Source organism: Phasianus colchicus, chromosome 2, assembly GCF_987193195.1.
Source record: "Phasianus colchicus chromosome 2, bPhaCol1.hap1.1, whole genome shotgun sequence".
In the NCBI taxonomy this organism is placed as follows: Eukaryota; Metazoa; Chordata; class Aves; order Galliformes; family Phasianidae; genus Phasianus; species Phasianus colchicus.
In genome coordinates, this window is record NC_143437.1 from 25,120,947 (window position 1) to 25,145,012 (window position 24,066).

Below are 24,066 nucleotides of genomic sequence, written 5' to 3' on the forward strand. Positions count from 1 at the left end.
GTGTATGGAAAAGGTTTCACACCTCAACAGCAGAGCTGCTGCAAAAACAAGTTATTAGCAAGGGAGTTCTAATTAAGGCTAAATGTCTTAACTGAATTTTAGCACAGCTTTTGGATTTCCAAATTTCAAATTATCCATTCCTTTTCCCTAGACTATTTCACTATTTTGGCAGAAGCTCAACATGCCCTCCTCCTTGTCCATTATCAGGAAAATCAAAATTAAACCAGCCTGCAACACTCTCAACACAGAGACCAAAGATCACAAGCAAGATACTACGCAAAACTCTTAATTCTGCCTGCTCCTCACCTGCCAACATCAGTTCGCTACACCCCAAGCCATGCAGATTTCACTTTCAAGTAGAGCGCTACCTGACAGACCAATGATGCTGCAGCCCCAAGACTTCCCCCATGGCCATCCTTGTTCTCTTTCATTCTCCTGGGTAGCCCTAGAGGAGGTCTCCTCAGCTGTAAGCCACAGCCCCTGCTGCTGTAGGCAACAGTACTGGACTCTTAGTAACTTCCAAGTCACTTTTGCCCAACTGCTGGTTGGATTGCCCAATGCATGACCTACCAGGCCATCAGGCTTCAGTTTGCATACACATCAAATCTGGGAATAGAAACATCAGATACAAGCAACAACAGGATTTCTAAGGAAAATACATCATACTCAGAAAAATAATACAATCTATGTTGGCTATATGGATGCCACAAAAGTAAAACCATATGTGGACAACGAAACCACATGTTGCTGCAACACCTCTGTACTAAAAGCATTGCCTTATCTTTAAATAAATAGGTAAGATGAACGTTTTCATGACTTCAGATATTTTAAGTACCTTTCAGTCACAGCAGGAGGTGGGATGTTCTTCCCCAGCGTCCACACCAAGTTTGTACAAGTCTCTCTCCAGTGGGCAAAAGGGATAAAAAAATCTTAGCACTGGGAAACATTATGGACACACAGCTTTGTATCTTGCATCATGGGTAATGGCAGTACTCCAAAATGCTTTAACTCATTTGAAAAGGATCAGTTTTCAGTCTGATTAAGCTAAATTAATAAGATATTGAAACTTTCTTCCCATACTTCCTAATTGCAAAATGCATTCAGAAATGCTTAATTGGTAACAAGTATCAATAGCCATTCATTTTTATTTAAATAGACAACAAGTAACAATATTGATCCCCACCTTCCCCCCCCCAAAAAAAAACCAAACCAAAACAAAAAAATCACCATCATCACAAAGCACCTTAAAAAAAATTCACAGACAACATGCTACTCAAGAAGAATTTATCAGTAAGAATTACAGGTGTTGGTATGTCCACTTGTAATCAGAAATAATAAGCTTTGCAGGTTTGAGCCGCAGTGACTAATTTTGATGGCAGCAGACAAGAAGCAGTGTACATGGAGTTCTGTGACATGCTGCTTTTTTTTTTTTGTTCCCCTCTGAGAGCCAAGACAAACCCTTCATATGTTAGCAGCTATTAATTAAGGCAACAATGTTTAAGCAGTGGGCTGAGGTAATTTTAAAACTGCTTAACCCTTTTAAGGACTGATGAACTTTAAAAAAGCATATATGTGCATGCTTTCGTATTCACACACACACGGAGAGATGTCCACATGATCAGGTTATGCACCCATCCATCCATACACAGAATGCCTACATATAGCTCACAATTCATGCAATTAATTAGAAAACTAATTATTGGCATTTATATTGTCATAAAATCTAACTTATGGATTTATTTCAAATTACAAATTTAGTCGAAATTATTGTGCCTTCGTGTAACAACTTGATTCTTTAGTGCTTCCAGTGTTGAGACACTGCAGCGCAAAAAGACTCTCCCCTCCATCTTCCCATCACTGCTCCAGAACCAGCACCTCCCTTAACAACACATTTTGCTCATTTTCAAACACCTAATCAGACTCATTCATATTTTGCTAACCTTACTAAGCATATCTCTGTACCATTTTTGCCTCATGTGCATTTTTCATATTTAACGAGTTAAATGTTGAAATTCTGGCCAGAATTCACACAGAGAAGAAACAAATGGTGCATCAAAAAGAATTTGTGTTTTGTTCATAAGCAAATAAGCCCACAAGACAGTCAGTGACTACTGCAGTACTGGATTTTCAAGCAAAGGCACAGCAAACAAATCGATGAACATTCACAAATAGTCCAAAGCAAAATGTACAGAACACATCATTTTCAATGACATCACAGTGCCTGGCAGTGATAATACAAGGCACCAGTTAATGCCATAGTTCCTCAAGACACTATCTTAGCTTGCTTTCTTTTACTGAGGACTGAAGAAAAGTTTAGAAAGAAGCTGCAGGAACTGTGACAGAAATCAAGTTTCACTGAGAAAGTCAGAGGAAGAAAACACAAGAGCTGTGGCATAGCATTGCAGCCTCTTTCAGGAGCTCATTCCTGACACGGCACATCTTCCTGCTTGTGACACAAATCATGGTGCTAAGAAGTACCCTAAAAGAACCACATATTACCTTATTGACTGCTTACCAACAAACACCCTAATCTTTTAATTCTTTCTGAACAACCTGATGCAACTGGAGGTGCCCCTATTCATTGCAGGGCAGTTGGACTGGATGGCTTTTAAAGGTCCCTCTTCTAACTCAAACGATGCTACGATTCCGTGAACTGAAAGCTGGGACAGGATCTGTCCTGATGCAGTCCAAAAGCATCCTTCCTGGTCACAGCAGAGCTCAACACTGCAAAAATGCTTGGCCATGCACACCTCACACTTTTCCCTTCTAAAAGCAGCAAAGGAAAGGTGAATGAATATTTAGCTTTTCTTACATTGTTGGGAATTTCTCAAGGCATTTTAAAAAAAACATATTTTAGCTTTATAGTACGTTCAGTGCTGGGCGCATGATAAATTTCTGCTGAAAAAACTCCTGTACATGACTGACAATAGCAAAGCCACAAATTACCGTAATTTTATGCCCCCTGCAGCTAGTGGTATAAAACATAGTTTTCAACCTTGTTTTTACTTGCTGAATTTAGACAAATTTATAATGTTATTGATGACAGTAAGAAAGACACTCAAATGCAGAAATTGCATTCCCGGGCACAAAAACAGTCTGGAGCTCAATATTTTATACGCACTATAGAAGATGAAAAACACAACTGTCATTTAAACTATAAAGGAAATATGAATATTGAAGGGTTTTTTAAAATAAATCTAACACTTTACATATACATACATGTATATATATACCCACACAAATACACACTACATATACACGTGTACACACACGTGTATGCGTGTGTATTCAGCTATCACACCAGATCTAGGATTTTTCCCCTTCCATGGAATGCTGAATGGGTTACTAGGCGTGACTCGTGGTATTACTGGCTCTGAGTGTTAATGTTTGATGTTCATGCTAAATCAACAAAACCATGAATTCTAGAGCATGTCCAAATAGGGGCAATGAAAATGGTGTAGGGTCTGAAGCATGAGTCTTAAGGAGAGCAGCTGAGGGAACTGCAATTGTTCAGTGTGGAGGAGTCTCAGAAGAGATCTTATCACTCTCTACAGCTTCCTGAAACAAGGCTGTGGTGAGATAGGTGTTGGTCTCTTCTCCCAATTATTAGTGATAGGATGAGAGAAAATGGCCATAAGTCGTGCCTAGGGGAGGGTCAGATTGGATATTAGGAAAAAAATCTTCACAAACAGGGTAGTGTGATACTGGAAAAAGGCTGCCCAGGGAGGTGGTGAAGTTACTGTCCACGGATGTGTTCAATAGCGTGTAGATGTGGCACAAAGGGACAGGTATTAGTGGGCATGGTGAGGATGGCACATAATGATTTTTTCAGTGAGCATACACTTTTTATCCTGAATTTTAGATTGCAATTTTTATTTACAAAGCATTCTGAAAGCCCTAAAATCTGATGATTGTTAGGAGTGATTTACAGTTAAACCTACTTGCCCATAGGAACTGCTCCAGCTGCTATCTTAATTAATCTAAAAGAAATCCCAGGAAACTGTGTAAGTACCCAGGGCAATGGTTCAATGGTTTGTTTTGTTTTTGGTTTACCCAGAAAGTGCTTCAGAGTGCACCTAGCTGGTGGGCTCAGCACCCTCACCTCTTTATTTACTGTCTCATCTCAGGCTTCAACTTCAATATCAGAACATGCAAAGAAATCACAACAGTCCCAGTACTAACACGTCCTGTATTCAAGTTCATCTTTAGAGCCATCTTAAGTTACATTAGCAATAATGCACTTATTTCTATAGCTGCTTTCTAAGTTGAGAAGCATGAGGTTGGAACAAGCCTCCTTTGTGACTTCTGGCAAACAAGACAGGGGGAGCCATGAGGATGATAAGGAGCCATGGTGGCACTGCCACCAGCCCAACACATTGAGAGTGTCTTATCCACTTGCCATGGAACCAGACCTCAGGCATTGCCTACAGCTGCTAGCTTGGTCCTCTTATGGCCAACACCAATTCAAATATCAGGTCTCAGAGAACCACTAAGGCATAAACTCAGTGAAGCCACTGCTGGACCTTCACTGATCATCGCTTGTAGCTCTGAGGGAAAAAACTACGAGAAAAAAACTTCACAGGCGTGTGTAGCTATTACAGCAGCTATATAGATCCTGCTACTTTATTACAGTGTTACAGTTGTCACATGAGTAGCTGTGAAGAATTAGCCAATTGTAGTATAGGGGTTGAAAAGTATCAGAGAGAAACCTTGCATAAATGGTTTTATCTAAAAGTAGATCAACATGGAACTCCCATCTATAGCAGCTACTGCATAAGACAGTTTCTATTATTTCATTTTTCTAATTACAGGAAACTGGAAAGTGAAACCTCAGACTTCCATGTTTGCTCTTTCATCCATACCTCAGGAAAGGAAAACCCAGAGCTTTGCTATTGTAGCAGAGGATCTGCACACTCAGAGATGCATCCTGGGATTACATTACAGTCTTGACTGGAGCCACTAATTTAAAAGGTTATTACCTTTCCCCTGGTTACTGATTCTCAAACTCACTGGCAAAGTACCAGAGGCTGCAACCATTCTGCAAAGGTAATCTCTTTATGCAGTTAACCTTACACAGAAATTACAGGAACAATGTTAAGTAATAGAAATTTTTTACTAAAAAGGTTAAATTCTATGCCAGTCTATTTCCTACCTGTTCACTTCTTCAGCTGTACTGGAACAATGTAGTGGTGCTGGAAACTGAATTTGCCTTTTAGGTACTGACACATTTCTCACAATGCTCACTGAACAGCAAAACCTCCTGGTCATATTCATTGCCTCTGCTGCCTCCTCTTAAACTGAGTTCTTCGACATTCTGGAAGCATCACACCTTTGAGAACAGAAATAAAGTCAGTGGTGTTCTGGTGAATGTTTCCAGCCTACTTCTGTCATGATGTGCACTTATGCTCTTACTGTCAGTGCTACAATCCCAGCTTCTTATTGTAAAATGCAGCTGGATTCCTGCTGACTCAGGCACTCAATCTATAAAAACCTTTAGAGCTGCTACTACCAAAATATATGATTCCTTCCGCTACTCAATTTACAACAGTGGACACATGTTACAAGAGCGTAGAGACCACTACTAACCTATCAAGCTCCATTTCTACAGAAAAGGGTCTCAGGAGACAGCAAGTTGAGTGAACTGTTTTAGTAGATAAGGACAGAACTACAGCATATAATTATCATGATGCAAAATTACTATACTAGTAGTTAACAAAGAAACTTCTTATACGTTGAGCTTAAAAAAAAAAACACCAAGAAACAGCCTTATCCCTTATCTCAAGGGGTGTTGGAGGAGAGTCCATAATGTGGCACAGGTCACAGAGGCGACATTAAATCATTTCAATTCAAGCAGCAAGCTTTTTCCAGTCCTCTCAACCCCAATCAGGGCACACTAGTATGCAAACACATGCATGCTCACACGATTTGCTCTTTACAGGAAGATGTCGGGTCATTTCATGTCAGCACGCTCTCAGCTTCCCAAGGAAGCCTCTGGAAAAGTGCTTCCATCTCACAGATGCTGCACCTGTCCTGAATCCGGCACAATCCCACTTACCCACTGGCCAGTGGCAAATAATTCTTATCTGCTTTAAAGGAATAAGTGCTACGGTCAGTATGACAGAGTAAGTTTTCTAAGAGGACAAATAAGTCACTGTGACAAGTTTGCAAGACTGCCATTCTGCATTTTATCATCTCACAGGTTTTCTTCTTTGAATATGAAGAAGAAATAGCGAAACAGTCTGCATATTTGGTGAAGAAAGGCTAACCTTCTAAACTCTGTTTTTCTTCATGCTTGACATGGCTGAGTCCCATAGCACACCAGTGCACAAGAAATATCATTTCAAGCGTATTCTAGAAGAGATGGCACAAATGCCGATTCTGCAAAACCTTCCCAGCATAACATTTGCTCAAGACTGAGGTGACAGTGTCCCAGCGTGGCACCAGTCCCTCAATGTCCCACATTTTAAAGACAGGAGAGACTACACTCCTCTATGTAATCATTCCTTAATTGTAGATGAAACATTTACTGGAACAGAAAGTCAGAAGTACATCACACAATGGCAGGATTCACCTACTCTCTCAACAATCCCTGCCTTCCCAGACCTGCTATGAAATAATTGATAGCATTTTTCTGCCAATTAGGAAGAAAGAGCATCAGATAGCTAGAACCATGGAGGTACAGTCTTCTTTCCATGTAATCCACTACATGCATAAAAGGATGGTTTTAAAGACTTACCAGCTTTTTCCACTGTATTCTATAACAGGTTAATACTCTGTGGTAAATTCCAAAACCGGATGTTAGCAACTCCTTCCCAGCCCCAACTAAAATCTGTGTGAAGTCCCCATAGCCTATGTAAGCTAGGTAGTAAAAGCCAGCATAAAACCACACCACTAATTTAGTAGATAGTGTGCCCTGGCAGCCCAAATGGCCAACAGCACCCTTGGGTGCCCCAGGCCCAGCACTGCCATCGGCCTCTTCAACCTCACCTCCAGCACTGGGAAGGGGGTTGGTCACCGGAGTTCAAAAAGGACATAAAACTATTAGAGTGTCCAACAAAGAGCTACAAAGGCAGTGAAGAGTCTGAAGGGCAAGGTGTGTGAGGAGCACTGAGGTCCCTGCGTTTGCTCAGCCCAGGGCAGAGCAGCTATGGGGAGGCCTGATGGCAGCTGCAGCTCCTCACAGGGAGCGGAGGAGCAGCGCTGAGCTCTGCTCTGTGTGACAGCGACAGGGCTGAGGGAACAGCATGGAGCTGTAAGGGGAGGGGCAGCTGGGGGTTAGGGACAGGGTCTGCACCAGAGAGTGAGTACAGCAGGAATTTTCAGTGTATTTATAAATACACTGCCTAGTTAATTGGAAATTTTACTTACTAATTGGGTCCCAATTTCTTCCTGAGACATAGCAAACAACAGAGTACAAATCTTTCAAAATGTCACCCAAATCTTGCGTGCAAAGATGAATTTTACATTTCCACAAGCCTACCTATGTGGGAACAGGCAAAGTTAATAAACTGAAAATGTAAAGAATCACTAAAAGTTAGAAAACACGTGGTAGCAAACCTTCATTTGCAACCATCTGTGAGGAATCAAATTCCAAAGTTCATTAAAACCTCTTTGAAGTACTACACAGACACTGTTTTCCACTTGTTAAACTGATGCACGCATTTGTGGCTTTTCATAATTATTCACAGAGATACAGCATGTATTTTCTATGCACCTCTTATCTTTGTGATTTGTAAGTGTCATCGCTTCACACAATGCCACAGCTCCAGACTGCAAAAGTTTACATAGGGTCAGGTTTACTCCCACATTTACACAAATAAACTGTGCCTATCAGTCTCCCAGCAAGAAACTGCAGACCCAGCAAATAATGGACAATCCTTTTTCTGAAAGGCATGTTTTCATACACATGTAGACCATACACCCTTAAAATTAACCTATCATTAATGAGAACGAATTAAAGATGACATAAAGCTATGACACACAAGCTAGCATAGAACATGAAAGTATTCTGCCTTTGTGATATCAAACCCTATAACATAATAACAAGAGGTACATTGAGGAGAAATCTAAAAAAAGAGAGATGTTTATTTTCTGTACAGATACAGATGAATCCAGAAGATGACATTATTTACCCTTCCACTTTCACTCCCAACTACACTGACCAGGCAAACAACAACACAGGATAACACAGTTCAGTGAAGTTACAGTTGCACACCCCTATGGCAACTTTCTTGATATACATATATTTGGTGAGTCAACAGTAGTCAAAATACAGTTCAAGTTATAGTAGGTCACACATCAAATTAGAAGTAGCCCAGAAAGTAGCATAATGATATTTCATTACAACTTTAACATGAGAAAAGCATTTCTATTAACGAGTTTCTATTGGTTACAGCTATAGAAAGTGCTGCTTTAACACAGTATTTATATTAAAAATTACACAAAACAGCATGCTTTTTTTTTTTTTTTTGAGTTTTTATTGAATACTTAATTTCATAAACAACTAAAGCATAAAAGACTGTTTATGATGCTTCCAATCTTCTTTTCCTCCATTCTTCCACATAGAATTTGAATGACTCCTATAAATAGAGTGGAATAAACAAGTTCAACATTATTCCAACTGAAAAGTTACTAATTCTGAACAAAGTCATGTATCTTGAAACAAAGTCATGTATCTTGACAAAAGCAAAATCCATTACTCTCTGTCATGAAAAACTAGATCTGTATTGAAGTCTGTATAATTAAGAGAAATCCCAGGGAGAGAGAATAAAAGGAAAAGGAAAACCTTGCCAAAAATGCACAATGAAGCTTCTATTACAAAATGCAATAATATAATCAATTTCATTTAAAAAATGAAAATACTTTTTAACTGCAATCTGCAGTTGTGTCAAAAAAAATTCCAAGCTGCCTTTAAACACAAAGTTGTATTAGAGAAAAAAATGCACAGGGAAATCAGAAGATGAATCATTCCAGTGACTTTGAAAAATGTTATTTTCATTAACTACATGTAAGAAATAGAGACTCTAGCTTTTAAATAAAAATTCATATTTCAAATTATGTCAAAGTTGCCGAAAAAAGGCAGCTGTTAACAGGCTAAAACATTCTGAGTCTATTTCCTGATTCTTTGAAAAAGGAAAAAAAATCACATTTGTCATGAAGCAGTATGGACAAACTAGATATAATCAGTTCTTCAGAGAACTACACAAAACCACTAATCTTAAAGTATAAAAATCAGCTAGCAGATGGCAATAAGAAATTTGAAAAGAGAGAGAAAATATAATAAGTCATTATTTAAGACTGCTTCCTTGAGATGATACTAGCAGACTACTAGTGAAAGGAATGATGTGAGAAGTATTTGCAGTCTTGACAAATTTAGTGTCATGCCATTTGTCACCCTCAAACAAGATGTATTTGCACAGTTGCATGCATCTTGGCAAGGCAGCCAGAAGTAAAGCTGTCATACAAAAATAATTCCTCCAGTTCTAAAATCCCATCATACCAAGATAGCAACTTGTATTAGATATAACGCTAGCAATTAATGAAAACTAGAACCCATTAATTGTTTATGAAATACACATTCTGTAAGCCTTTAAAGTTCACGCACTTAAATACCCAAAGGACATTTGATAAACATACACCTGTAGATGAATGCCTGATAAGGATCGGGTAGTTTAAACATAATAAGCCCCAAGAGCTGTATTTCCCCAAGTCAAATCCAACTCAAGATTACTACAACTCCTGCAGCACTCAGTACTTCATACATTATTACCTCCTTTGAGGAGTCTCTGCAGAGATTTAATCCCTATGTAATTATTCATGCAATTTGTTTTATTGACATTGAAATACACAGTTCTGTAGATCTATTTCTTAATTAGGAAATACTCACAGGGGGCTCAGTGAAAGGGACAGGCTCTCCTGCTTTCTTCAGAAAAGCTGCTAGAGATTTCAGAGATAGCTCAGGCAGCTGTATATTCTTTTCTTTCGTTTTCTCATACACAGCCTTTACAGAAGCAACGTCCCCATCTAATTCTAAAGGGAAAAAGAAAGAAATCAAAACCAACCTTCCCCAATAGTAAAAAGCTCCTCTTTTCACTTCTTTCCATGAAGTGGCTCATTTCTATTACTTCCCAAGACATATTCTAAGTATTTTAATATACAATATTATGAACATTCTGTTTTTTTCATATTTCACTGCAATTCTCATATGAAGAGAATACAACAGATAGCTGCCGTTCCTGCCTTCCCTTTTATTTGAGGCTGGATGAGCTTCAAATTCCTTCAAGAACGTGCTGAAACCACGAGGAATAGTGACACCACTCTAAGATGTGAGACACAAAGTCATATGCCTCTTTCAGAGGCAAATGACATAAAATAAAAACAAGAGCTAAAATAAAAAACACTAATGTTCAGCTTCTAAGAACTCTAAAACATAACTCTGTTCTTTTAAGTACAGGCAGAAAATATTGTTACAGCTACAAGCGCTGGCTATATAAAAACTGTAACCTGAAGGAACAAATAGAAGGGCAAGCGTTCATTTTACAAAAAAAAAAAAAATCCACTTCATGAGCAGAAGAAAATTTTTGCTGATCCACTAACATTATTATAAATGTTAAGTGCTTAGGTAACCAGTAAGATTTTTCTGCATATTACATAAATGGCATCAACTGAAACAGGCACTAATTAATCCATTCTTAATTTATCTACAGTTCTTACTGCTAGCAGCTGTAGAACAATGAAGTATATTTTCCTTATTCTGAAGCAGGAGAAGGGAGAAACATGGCAGTCCATTTCCATTGACACACACTTTAACTGTAGACTTTCCTGTTGCTCAGATCTCTGCTTAAGCATATCAGGATGAAATTAAAGAAATTAAAGCAGTCCCCAAGAGTTTAACTGTTGACTGCAGTGTCCTAGTAGCCACAAAACAATTCCTAGCAACTTGTGAACAAGAAAACCACTGCATCCAATAATTTTTTTTTTCCTTTTTTTTTTTTCTGCTAGAAAACCCAAGTATCTGCAGTATTGGAGATGCTGCCTCAGCTTTTGTTAACATTTGGAGTGACATCCTCACAAACATAAGGGCTACAACACCAGTAGTTATTAGAGTTTAAAATATAAAGTTAAAACTATGCAGAAATTGACAGGCTAGGTCTCTTTCTTATGAAAAAAGCTTCCCACGGGCCAACAGCTGAACTTTTTGAATGTGGGAGGCTAGTGCAGAAACTGCAAGAAGCAGTGCTTTAATAAAAGTCTAACAGTAATTGTTAACTTCCTATCTCCTGAAATTAGAAATATTTATTGTATGGAAAACAAAAAAGATAATACTTACACTGTGTTTAATAGACCACCCAAATGAGAATGGTATCTTGAGTATTTCCTTATTCAAGAAATAATCTAGTGGTGGATCACATCTCAAGGCGATGAAATGCCTCTTTATGTGTTTGATGATAGATCTGTGCTACATAACCAATCTTCTCTCAGCAGTTCTATCATATCTTTGCTAAGCTCACAAATATTTCATGTCTATTTATTTTCATTCTTTTTTCTTTCCAATTAATTTGAAATAACAAGGATACGACTGGAGAATTATCTGTTTTCTAGAAAAAAGGTGGTACTGCACAGCTGGACTCAGTCCCAAATGAGGAATAATGTTTTAAAGCTCAGTAACCATTATTTAAAGATGATTTTTTTTAAAGATCTTATTTCTAGCCTTCTGGGCTAGAATACAAGCTTTCTAAATTTTTGTGCTAAAGGCTTCACTGCTGATCATTTAAATTGACACATGAAATTAACATAACCCACCACCGCAGAAAATATCAAAGACGGAAGAGAAGAAGTTAAGGGTAAGAGGTAGCTAATTACTGTGAACTCCGAATGTACAAGTCTTTACATACACGGTGGGGAAAGAATACAGTAAATACTTCATTCTCTATTTCTTTCCCAAGCATCCAAAGATAACATCTTCCTTAAACAGAAAAATGGAATAATAATGCAACAATATCCTAAAATGACTCATCCAGCCCAGCACTGCTACGGTAACTGATGTGCATGGTTTCAAGTGATATGGGAGTGGAATCAGTGTCTTATACAAATGAGACGACTGTACAGAATAACCTGGGAACAGCTTTTAATTGTGCAGGAATTGAACGTCTCCTCTACAACTGGTTATGAATCAGCTATGTCTCACCTAAAGAAATTACAGCAACCATCTTTTCATTTACATGTGGCTTTGCATGTTAGATACACCCTAACCACTGTTTTAGGTGTTTAGAGCAAATCTTAGTTCAATCGCTTTACAAAATGAGAACTTCCACAAAGTTAATAAAATACAGTGAATCTTGTATGCCTTTAACCCTATACTTCGGATTTGTTTTTGAAGTGTTTTACTTAAATATTACTATTTAATTCCTCTGTGATAGACTGGAATGAGTGGACTTCTGTCATTATACCATTTTGCTTGCAATATAAGTGTGAAGTGTTTCCACCTTGTAATAAAACTGGAGGACCATATTGGAGTCCACAGAGCAAAGAACATGCAAGCAATCTTCCAACTGAGTGCTGCCAGAGGGGCTATCTGTACTGATTTCTCAAGAGCATTGCAAAAAAATTGTATTTAAGTAAGCAACTTGATTCTTAAAGCTGTTCCCCTCTGACTTCAACAATAAAGAGATTAGCACTTGAAATCAACTATTTACCCAAATCCAAATGAATTCATCTTCAATATTAATTTTGGCTAAATTAAAGCACTAGCATCAGCAAGGTCACGGCATTGCACACTACTGATAGATCTAATCACTTATGATTTTGAAACACACATAAAAGGAATGAAGAGATACATTTTATGAAAAAAGCTGGATTCGTTTTAAGAATCATTCATTTTTTACAGCATTTCTCTTATTCATTCCACAATTCCTTACACAGCCTCTTTTTAACAGTTTCCTTTAACCAGCTCCCCATGTAAAGGAGTCAAGGCTTCGGTCTGTTAGTTGTTTTCCCAGTCTAATAGCTAGGTCCATACCACAGACACAAAAAACTTATGGTTCCCCTCCCTCCACCCTCAGAACCAAATATATGTTACAACTTGAGCAGTGCAGATCCCACTCTTCTTCTGAACATTTCCATGACATTTTTGAATGCCTCGTGATTTGTTTTTCACTAGGAACCAATTCCATTAATTTACCGTAACATCTTAAGAGGTGACGGTATGCAGTTTCCAAATCTATGTTGTCAGGAATCAGTTCTAGAAGCGTCTCGATCTTCCTTGCCTATGAGATTTGAAGCATAGACAAAAGTAGCATTAAATGCAAATAAAATTGCCAAAACTAAAATAATTATTTGAGAACTTTCCAGTGGAAAAAAAAAAAACTACAATGATTACAAAGAATTGATTGCTCAATTGAATATAGACATAATATTTTGCAAATTTCTGCATATGGTTAAGAAATGGATAAGGAAATCTGGTAAGCAAAATGAACAAACTATGGGATCAAAACTCGTTTTCAAGACGACTTGGTTTTATTTTTATTTTTTATTTCTTGAAGGAAACAATTCATGTACTAATGAGAATATGTCAGGATTTCAACCAAATTAAAAAAGAATTCAAACCACTCAGCAGCCTTCATTGACCTAGAGGTCAATGGTAGCTATGATCAGTGCTTAAAAGTACTCAGATCACTGACTAATGTGCTTAAAATTGGAGCCTCCCTCCCTCAACCTTTGACTCCAATTTCAAACACTCAGATCTTAAAAAAAAAAAAGTATACAGAAGAGACATTTTTATCACATACTAGAAACTTCTCCTTTGTTATACAAGTACCAGGCCAAAAGTTAGAAAATTTCAAAATTTCTGATTTCTTTCATGTTCTTTCATGGACACCAAAAGATTGTACTAACTGCCATCATTTTTACAAAAGAATTTTTAATCTGTAACTGAATCTTTAACAGCAACTTCCTTAAAATAAGAATATGCATTTTCCCTCATCTGAGAATTATTCTTGTTTTTTGCATTAAGTGTCTCCTGATACTACTCTCCTATGGAAGAAATCAAGGTGTGGCTGGTCTACTGTTTTCTGGTTTCCTTTTTCCGTACATGGAGAGGAGGGACAGCAGTAAGGAAGGCAGATAGCATATGTGAAATTACAAGGAGTGAGCACAAAGCCAGGAATCCAAACAGATGCTCAGACTAGATGTGTGTATAAACCACTAGAACAAGTAATGTGAAATAAGTCTTTTAGTGAAAATACAGAAGCACTTAATCATTAGAGAGGGGCTGAGACTAACTTGCATTTGTATTCGTATAATGCAGTCAACAAAATAAGTATGTTCAGGTTGCAATACAGAACTGAGTAGCAAAATAAGAAAATAAAAGCATGAAATTCGTAGCGTATAAAGTACGACATCAAAAACACACAAAATTACTGAAACAACAGAAAAATATTAATTATATTCTCCTTTTCATTATGATCCATAAAATAAACCATTCTTTTAAATGTGTCTGACTCTGCAAATTAACATTTTTTCCCCAATCTTGAGAAACCTCATAAAGCAGTTAACTGTGAAGTTCAAGATCCAAAATATTTCCACAAAAGTTGATTAAGAAGTATGTACTACATATGTATATGCTACCTATGCAACGATAAACATGGAAAAAACATTATACCTGTCCAGGCTTAGATGCTGATTTCATCATATAATTCACAAAAGCTCTCTTCTCCTCAACTAATCCACCACACCTCTAAAGAAAAAGAAATAGTTAATGTAGCTGCCGTGAGTAGGTTAGTGATTAAAATAAATGACAAAACTTGAGCATTTCCAAATGCAAATGTTTAAAATTATATTTTAATACATATTACCTATTCACAAAGTAAATAAATGACAATTAAATAAAGAAAAACCACTGCATAGAGGAAACAAGTTCATTTCATGCACAGTTTTGGTAAACGTTGCTTTTAAAATCATAGGTATAAAGTTTGTGTAAAACAAAAGGGGAAAGAATTAAACTAATACTTCAACGTACCACAAAAACGAGGTTTAGGACTGCAAAAGAATGAAAAAGAGAAACACTATTCCTCTCCAATTATACTGCCAAGCATTCACAAGTGAGCTAGGGATCATAAGGTTAATTATACATTTAATAAGGTGTCAGGGAGATAACTGCTCGTTTCTTTATAAAAATTAAAATGTACAAAGCAAGTTCTCTTTAAAGTATAATTACCTACACTTAAGCATACAAAGGACTGATTTCAATCTCTCTATTTTATAAAAGGCTTTCACTGCAATAGACAGTGTTTGAGGGAGAGAGAGAGAAGCTGAACTTAAAAAAAAAAGTTTGAGACAGAACAGATAAATCAAAAATCTATTTTACTTGAGAAATGAGGGTAAAACAATGTATACAAGACAATACTTAAGCTTATGCTCCTCAGAGGTGCCAGTCTTAAAATTCCTATAGTGCACAGCACTACTTATAAGCTGTAAGGTATAAGTACTCAAATGCCCAGGAAGAGAGGTATTGTGCATGTGAAAATACAAAGAATTTCTACACTCAGTAGCTTAGACATCTTCAAACAAGAGATTTTGCTTTATTCCATAATCAGTGTACTATATATGCAGTGCTGTTTAACAAGCTCTTTAAGGTACAGGTGAAAAGTTGAAGCTTCATTCCATCAGAGAATCTGAAACAAAAACGTTGGCACCTATGTACTGCTAGTGCTCCAACAAAAATTTGCTTTGTAGTCATAAAGAGGCAAAGCATTTATGGAAAAGCCTGCAACATTCTCTACTGAATAAGAGCTCTGACAGGAAAGAAACGGACTACTCCCAGAAAGGTGTGGATTTTTTTTTTATTTTATTTTATTTTTAAGATTGTGGTCTCTTTCCAAAAGAACAACAAACAGTGGTCAGTGATTATTACTATCTTCTGGTTTCCTATTAGTCAACACTTGATCCAGAATAACAGTCAAGGATTTTTAACACAACTTGAGTTATCTCCATAGCATATGTAAAGTTATGTCATACATGAAGGTTTCAACACAAACTTATCCATGAATGCTCATGTACCATGAAGAATCTGTGCAACTCTTGTCTGAGATACAGCAAACAGAATGTTAGTTCTAGCACGTTGCAGGGCTCTGAACCTAATTCCAACAGTTGGAAACTGCTGTAATAAAAACTTTTAGGAAACTTAAAGAAATCACTAGAAATAATTCAGTTTGCTTTTTTTTTTTTTCTTTTTGGAAGATAAATAGCTTTTACTTAAAAACTTCAGAAATGCAGGAATAAATTTTCTCCTTTTAAATTACTACTCAGAGAGCCAGTTGGGCAAAACAGTAATAATAATGAAATACTAATATTCCAGACAGGACAACATTCAAATAATAGATCTCATTCTGTAGCAGAAATCACACTGAACACACTTGTCAGCATGTGTTCCTCCTTTTTTAAAAAAAAAAAGGTCCTGAAAATCATAAAGCACTTGCTCCAAGATGCAGAAGTGCTTCCATAACAGCTTAAAACACTCCTCAGCTGGTGAGCAAATAGTATTCACCACCAAGAGCTGGTAGCAGGCTCCTGTTTGAGACGCCCCAAGCAGGCAACAGCACCATGTGGCTGTTGGACTGCTGGGAAGAGACTGGCTGGCTGAAGCCACCGCTCAGCAACTAGTGCTCATTCTGGCTCCATCATGGCTCTGTTCAGCGCTGCCAAAACAACATGAACATGGTTGTCGTTCCCTGACAGCTACTAAATGGAGCTGAGATTGTCTCCCAGAAATCAGCATTTTTCTTTCAGTGCATGTGCGACGCTCAAGTGAACAGAAAGTCATTGAGCTCTTAATAAATCTTGAATACAGCTTGTAAATACAATGTTATGAAAACAAAAAAATCAGGCAACAAAAAGCAAACACTGCCCACTTCTACTTTGTGAACTGTATAGCTACAAGAGATGTGTCGGGTTTACAGTACTTAAGAAATTATGTGATGAATAGTAAGGAAATGGTTAGCAAGAAGCAGTACTATTTAACAGAAAACTTAAGAAAAAATATTCGTTTTGGGTGGAATTTCATGCTATATACCTGCCTTCATTTCCTTCAAGTTGTTAGGAGACAAAAAGCTTTCTGACTTCAGCACCTCCTGCTTCTACTAATACTAGACTATCTCATGGTTCAGAATCATTTAACTGTGTTATTCATGCTGTAATTCAAAAGCATGCTATAGTATTTGCCTATGCTACACATCTCTTTTTTCATAATTTCTCTGTTTATACTTGAAGAGCACTATACATTCTGTACCTCTTGTTATGTCATTACCTGTAGTAGAGATCTGGCATCATCCACTCTGTCTTCACTGACATATTGAAGGAAAAGATCTGTGACAGGTCTGTAAATTCCAAACTGATTGGCTAGTCGTTCTGCCATCACACCAACTACAAATTGATAGAAAATATGCGGAAAACAGAAAGGAAATAAGGAAATTCTTTGATTGAAAAGACACTTTTGTAAACTTTAGTGGCATGATTTATGCTGACAGAGCAGATTTTACATGTAATAGCTCTTCTGTAGCATCTCTGTCCAGTCAGAATATTTAAATACAACTGCAATTAACTTACATTTTTCCAAAGCTGGCTCTAATCCTTTCTCAGACACCTTTCGTAACAAAAAGGAAATATTTTTGACAGGTTGATCAGGATTCTGTGCACCAGAGATAAGCAGAGGCTCAAGGTATTCCACCGCAGCATCAAGGTCATTGCTAGGAAAAAAAATATTAAACTGGCTTGATTTCTGAAATCAAGATTTCTAAACCTATAGAATCAATTATATTTACATACTTATTTTTTCCATTAATGCTATACTTTCCAGGAATGGTTGATTACCTACAACTTCATTCAGATATTGTGAAAGTGAAGCCATTTATGACTGAATAGATAAATTATCCTTAAGTCAAATTTTTGAATTACCTTTGACCTTTAAGAATACCTAAGTAATTTTCTTCCCTAATTTAACAAAGGAGAGTTCTAGTTAGCTGCTTTATGGAAGTGTTCTGAAAAGCCAGAAGATAAAAATCAAAACATTAACGGCATCTGAATAATTAATAAAGACAATGTACATATTTCTTTATGCTATTCAATTAATTATTTAGTCAACTCTTCCCATTTATGCCTTTTTGGATGCAAAAACTGATACTAAATGCCATCTGGCCATTACCTTTGCCTAAACGCTCTCATCTCTAAGCACAGTATAGAGAATGCTAATTAAATAATGTAGGAAGTAATCATTCGAGTGAAAGCTGTATTTCTAGCATTTTTAAAAGTTCATATGACATTTCTATCGGTCTACTATAAAAACAAATTTAATTTAGAAAAGAAATCAGAGCATGATGCTTTTAGGTGAAGCAGAAATGTAGCACATTTGAAATCTATGAAAAATGCTTTGAACATAAGATATACAAATGTAAAAGTACTTGTAAGAACTTTGCAGTTTTTCATAGTTTGCAAGGTGCAGCTTGCAAGATACATAACTATATAAGAGGCACTTGTTATTTATGCCTCTGCTAAATGTTTTCATACAGCTAAGCTAGATTTGGTATGGAAGAAGAAATGTTGATGCTGCTTAAGCTGTATCTGCACAGTGATTTACTTACCTACTTCCATAGCCAATCTGACGAAGTTTATGAACAAGTCATGACTTTGCAAGGAGCCTAGTCCTGAACTACCTCTCCTCTGGATTGTTTTGACTTCGGAAAAAATCAGTTCACTCCTATTGTGTGCCAACGACCACTTGGATCTACGTGCTTACAGAATTCAAGTTCCTTATGGTTTTTCAGTGGCTGAAAACAGTGAGCTTACTACTGGAACCAGCTTGCAGAGTTCTCCTTCAATTTAAATCATCTTGCTTTTCCAGACACTACAGTAAATATACTCTCTGGTCTGGCATGCCCAAGGCAATGAAGTATCTCTTACATACTACACAGCTATTTAGCTATTAGATGGAGGAGCTTTAGCCAATGAAACCGGTTTGAAATAAAAAAGGAGGATACGTAGGCTTCCTTATCTGAAAGTTCATCGTACTCACTTTCCATAAAAGTGCTTCTCTCATGCAGTTTTAGGGGAAGGATAAACTCAGTAGGGTATCATTGTATCCACTAAAATAAAAATGCTGGACAGAATAATACTGAATTAAACATTCAAATGAAAGAATAATCCAAATCTGGGGGTAATTGACTTGATGGAAACTGAAGCCTAGAATAGGAGATGATTTTTCCTCAATTTTTCATTATTGAAAAAAGTGTCAAACTACCCCACAGAAACAGAACTGGGCTTCTCATTTTGAGGGTAAACACAATCATATTTTACAACTTCAATTACTGGAACAGGTTACAGTTTTTGTTTCTGGTCTGATATAATGTGCATAATCTGCATATGCAAAGTTCCAGGTTTTTTGTACATACTGATGAAGTAACTCTATTTGACATGCAGATTTCATAGAGATTACGAGCAAACACCAAGTAGAACACCTCATGTGAGGTGCTAAGTATCAAAACTAATTACACCAAAGACGACCTTATGATCTCCCAAATATCTCACAGCCATCCCTGTACTACATTAAATGCTTTCAAAATCCCAAATGTATTTGTAAAATAAGATCAGAACAAAACTGAACAGCACAGTACTCAGCCTGGATTTTTAACATCTAGGATAGTAAGAAGGGAAAAAAAATGAAATTGAATATAAGTGCCTTTTTTCCAGGGGAAGTCCTAGAAACACTTACTTCTGTGTGTGAGCCAGTGCAATAGCATTAGAAATTAGGGAGGGAGATAAACCAATCGATTTTGTGATGCTTTCCACCATGTTTTCAAGTGCTTTTAAGTTCCTCAGATCTCCTTTCATTGCTAAAGCCTGAGTAAGCGCAATAACTGCTGGTCTAGAAGGCAACAAGCCACTGTCAAGCATTCCTTGGAAAGCAGCAACGGCATCTAATGAATGTGAAGACAAAGGAGATAAAATTCAGATCTTAGTTCAGAAGATAATTATGCTACTGGTATCATTAATCTTACCTTTTTAGAAACTTGTATAGGAAACAATTCTTGTGCTGAAGCAATTCCCCCAAACTAGGATAGAAAATTATAACATCTACACAAAAAACTTTCAACAGCAGTGTAGGATACAATACTTTAATATTTGTTCAATTAAAAAAAAAAGCATTAAATAAGATTGACATTTAATTATTTTATTTTAATACCCAGCTCAGGGGAAGAAGTGATGTCACACATCTTCTCTTACGATCCTGAAGCCAGAATGTATGTGGTTTGCTTTCTCCAAACCAGCTATAATTAAGTTTCTTTAATGGAAATAAAAAATACTGCATACTTAAGAACTAAAATTTTATTTGAAAAATTACTTCACTACTGAAATGGCTTACATCTAATATTTTAAGTGTACACCAAAACTTTAAGTGTTTATCAGCAATTGTAAATAAAAGCATGTGATATGCTTCCATACAAGAACAAAAAACAGACTAAAAACTGGACTGTTATCTCAAGAACTGATAAAATGATAGCAATCACCTATGTTAAAAACACCCCCAGATCAGACTTCTGTGTGTCTGTCACAAATTCCCACAGCCCAACACAGATGCAGTCACTCTCATTTATTCAACAAAAATTCACGTCAATTTACATTATGGATGAGCAAAGACACAGAATGACATGCCCCTCTGGTAAAAATCTCTTACTCCTTACCAGCAGAGGCAGGATTAATCACAGATAATAATTATCATACCAAGGGATAACACTTCTAACATAACATACACCCACTTGAACTTCACAGCATTAACATTCCAATTCAATATGCAGGTACTGCAGAAACCAAATATTACCTTTTACAAGAGAGGAAGAAAAAACATCCTGTATGCCTAACCTTCCTTCCCATCACATTTCCCTTCTGACCCTTTTTTTTTTTCTCCTTTCTCTTTCTCTTGTATGGGGAACATCATAGTACTGAAATCTAAAAGCAAACTTAACACACCAAACATGTAAAGTTCATGTTGTCTTCTGCCTCTAAGTGTGGACCCTCCTTATGCTTGTAGCATGATCAGCCTTCTCAGTAACAAGGACAGAGAAAGACTTGGAAGTTGAATATATGCAGCACTACTTTTCCTCCTTAAGCAAAAGCACTCACTACAAATCTGAATTCATAATGTAATCCCTTTACTTTTCAGTACTTAAAAGCAGCTAACTCTGCTTCTGAAAGTCTACCACTTACCTTTTAAAAACCTTTCCTCCAAGTTGCATAAATTCCATACCACATAACTTAAATTTTGACTCTTAAAATAACCTGAGTTCTTGCTGGAAGATATTAAAGCTATTTTGAGGATACTCAGGGAGCTATGTAATTTATGTAATTTATATTATTATTAAACTGTACCACATTATATAGTAAAGAAAGATGGTGAACTCTCTGAGGAAGTGATAAAGCATGCAAGTTTCACAGAAGTGAAAGCTCAAGAGGTATAGAGGTATGCCTGCCATCACAAGATACAGGTTAAACTGAACTCGCTATATTAGATTTCTGAAATTGTTGAGCCTTAGAAAATGGTCAACATGGTCAAAACACTTAGTAGCTTCCATTTTCAAGGCTTCACTTAAAGAGAAGTAATTATCCTTGAAATAGAAACAAGGATAAATTCTAAATATTCCAATACATTACAAAAAAAAAAGCTCATTCAGTGCACAAAGTAAAGGAAAATAAAATAATGCAAGCTCATGCAATTCAAGAGACCTCTTGAAAAACATTCTATTGTGTAAAAGGTAACACTTCTGGAGTATAAGTAGTGAGAGGTTTGAGGTGGCAAAAATCTAGGATTCTAGATTTTCTAGCTGAAAAGAAAGCAGGTAAAAGAAGATGACCTCAAAACAGACATATCAGTGATATCTGGAGTAGATTTGGAGGTGTAATATTTAGGATTTGAGATGGCAAAACTTAGTGCTATACCAGAGAGAGACAAAAGCTGAAAATTATAAAAGGACTGCTTCTAAAGTAATGTCTCATATCTTTTTACATTGTCCTAAAACTCAGAGGCAGATGTTGGTGTTACAGACGAGGTAGAACCTTCCCACCAATTTCCCATTACATTTCGTTGCCATGCTACAGATGGCAGCAGAGAGATAGGATGACAAAATGCTATCTGCAATACAAATGCACGTGAAAAAAGCATGTGTCATTGAAAGCAGCACCCACTGACATTCTTCAACACTTGCTGAAAATTTATGGAGACCAAACAGTGGATGTGAACACAGAGAGGCAGTGGTTGGTATGTTTCAGAAGTGGCAACAGTGACAGTGAGTCACCTCCACAGGTGAAGGTTTTTACAAGCATGGCATGCATGCTCTTGTTCATCATTGGTAGTCACCTCTATTAGCTGTGCTTTTTCACGCTGAAAGAGAGCACTCTGTAGCTGAGAATTTGCTTCATCAAACAGTGTTATTGTGCTTTTTGTATCTGTTTGTTGGTTCCCTGGAAATAAATAGGAGACACTACTTTCAGAGTGACCTACGTAACAAAAATCAGGCATAGGATTTAGATGAAGGATTTGAAAGCTGCAAAAATGAGGCTTGCCAACACAGCAAGGAAAGCAATTGTGTTTGCCATAAATACTTCAGTTGATGACACCAGGCAGTGACATCAGACTGAAATGGGAAAGAATCTGAAATAAGAGAAGTTGCTCAGCTGCAGGAAAGAGTGTAAGAAGTATCTAAATGCTTATCCTGAAGTATTTTAATATATCCAACATTACATGTGTATGGACTACATAGGCATGCAAAATGGAAGAAAATAAAATTTACTGATGGCACAATCAAAAATGCACTTTCTGGTATGCCTTGCGCTATGAAAGACATCAGTGCAATATAAATGTTTGTATGTAGCTGCTCTAATGTTTCAAGAAATTGTTGAAAACGTGCACTGTACTTGCAAAGGAGTAAAAAAACAGCACAGTAAAACTACACAGTTGCACAGTTCTCTCTCACAGGAGTTCTGCTAAACAACTGAGCATGTGAAATGTACTGCTGTAGAGCGGAACACTCTAGGCTGCAAAACTACCAGTGCTGAGAAGTAAAATAACACAACTTTGAACTTGACCCACCATCTTGTTGTGTACCCTCACACACTCTTCAGCCACCATTTCCTTTTCTTTCACAATAGTTACTTTAAAAAGAAAGTCAACCTTAATATTTTGTTACTGTTGGTACTGAGAACTATTAAAAAGTATTTGATTAAGTTTTTAAATCTATATTATAATCATTTAGTGCACAATCATGCACATTTAACAGTCAATTTAACTCATCCGGTATCTCACACAAGCACCACAATATGCAAGAAACAACTGCTGGGAATTGTTTCAGATGCTCTAAAGTATGTTAATTTCCAAAGCAAAATGACTTGTGCTGTGAATTTTAACGCACTTGAAAGCCTGTACTTTCTCTCGTTCTGGAGCACAAATTTTGCATGTCTGAAGAGCTGTGATTCATCTTAAGAAAACCCATCTTGTGTTAAATGGAATGGAAACTGGACTAAGTGGTCAAATGACAAGTACATTCATATTCAAGCTGTATTATAAATGCATGTACAGTAATTTACGTCTCTCAGCTACCACAAAAGGCTCTTGATAAGCAGGTAATTTGCTAAATGGACTCCTTTATCCAAGTATTCGAAGGGCGTTACAAGAAAAATCTGCAGAGGCATTAATGTGACGTAAAGGTCAAGCATTGTGACATACCTTTCAAATAATCCCGCCTAACTTGCGATATGATGAGGAGGCTGCTGGCAGCACTGTTCAGTGTGAAGCCCTTGATGTGGGTCTCAGCACTAAAAGAAGCAGACATTTAGAAAGGAATTACTGACATGCTTCTGATACGATAATAAATGGTTGAGCACCAAGGTGAAATTATAAAAACTACTGTTCGTATGTTAAAAATATTGCTGCAAAATATCGACCTGGAGACAGCTTTTGTGTTATCCTGTCAATGGTTATAGAAGGATAATTTTTTTTTGCATTCTGACAGATGACAAAGTTGGAAG

At 36.9% G+C, this 24,066-nt stretch overlaps 1 protein-coding gene across 1 annotated transcript in view; it reads right to left on the bottom strand.

Moving 5' to 3' along the window:
- Window positions 1-8,054: 8,054 nt before the first annotated feature.
- The window catches only part of LRPPRC (leucine rich pentatricopeptide repeat containing), an 87,479-nt gene continuing 71,467 nt past the window's right edge, over window positions 8,055-24,066 (bottom strand). Inside the window, exons 31-38 of the mRNA XM_031594817.2 lie at window positions 23,765-23,853; window positions 19,760-19,964; window positions 17,602-17,741; window positions 17,303-17,418; window positions 14,660-14,734; window positions 13,181-13,265; window positions 9,887-10,029; window positions 8,055-8,579 (exon numbers count right to left, since the gene is read on the bottom strand). Coding sequence (XP_031450677.2) covers window positions 8,523-8,579; window positions 9,887-10,029; window positions 13,181-13,265; window positions 14,660-14,734; window positions 17,303-17,418; window positions 17,602-17,741; window positions 19,760-19,964; window positions 23,765-23,853 — 910 coding nt within the window. The 3' untranslated portion in view covers window positions 8,055-8,522. The remainder of the gene's footprint in view (window positions 8,580-9,886; window positions 10,030-13,180; window positions 13,266-14,659; window positions 14,735-17,302; window positions 17,419-17,601; window positions 17,742-19,759; window positions 19,965-23,764; window positions 23,854-24,066) is intronic.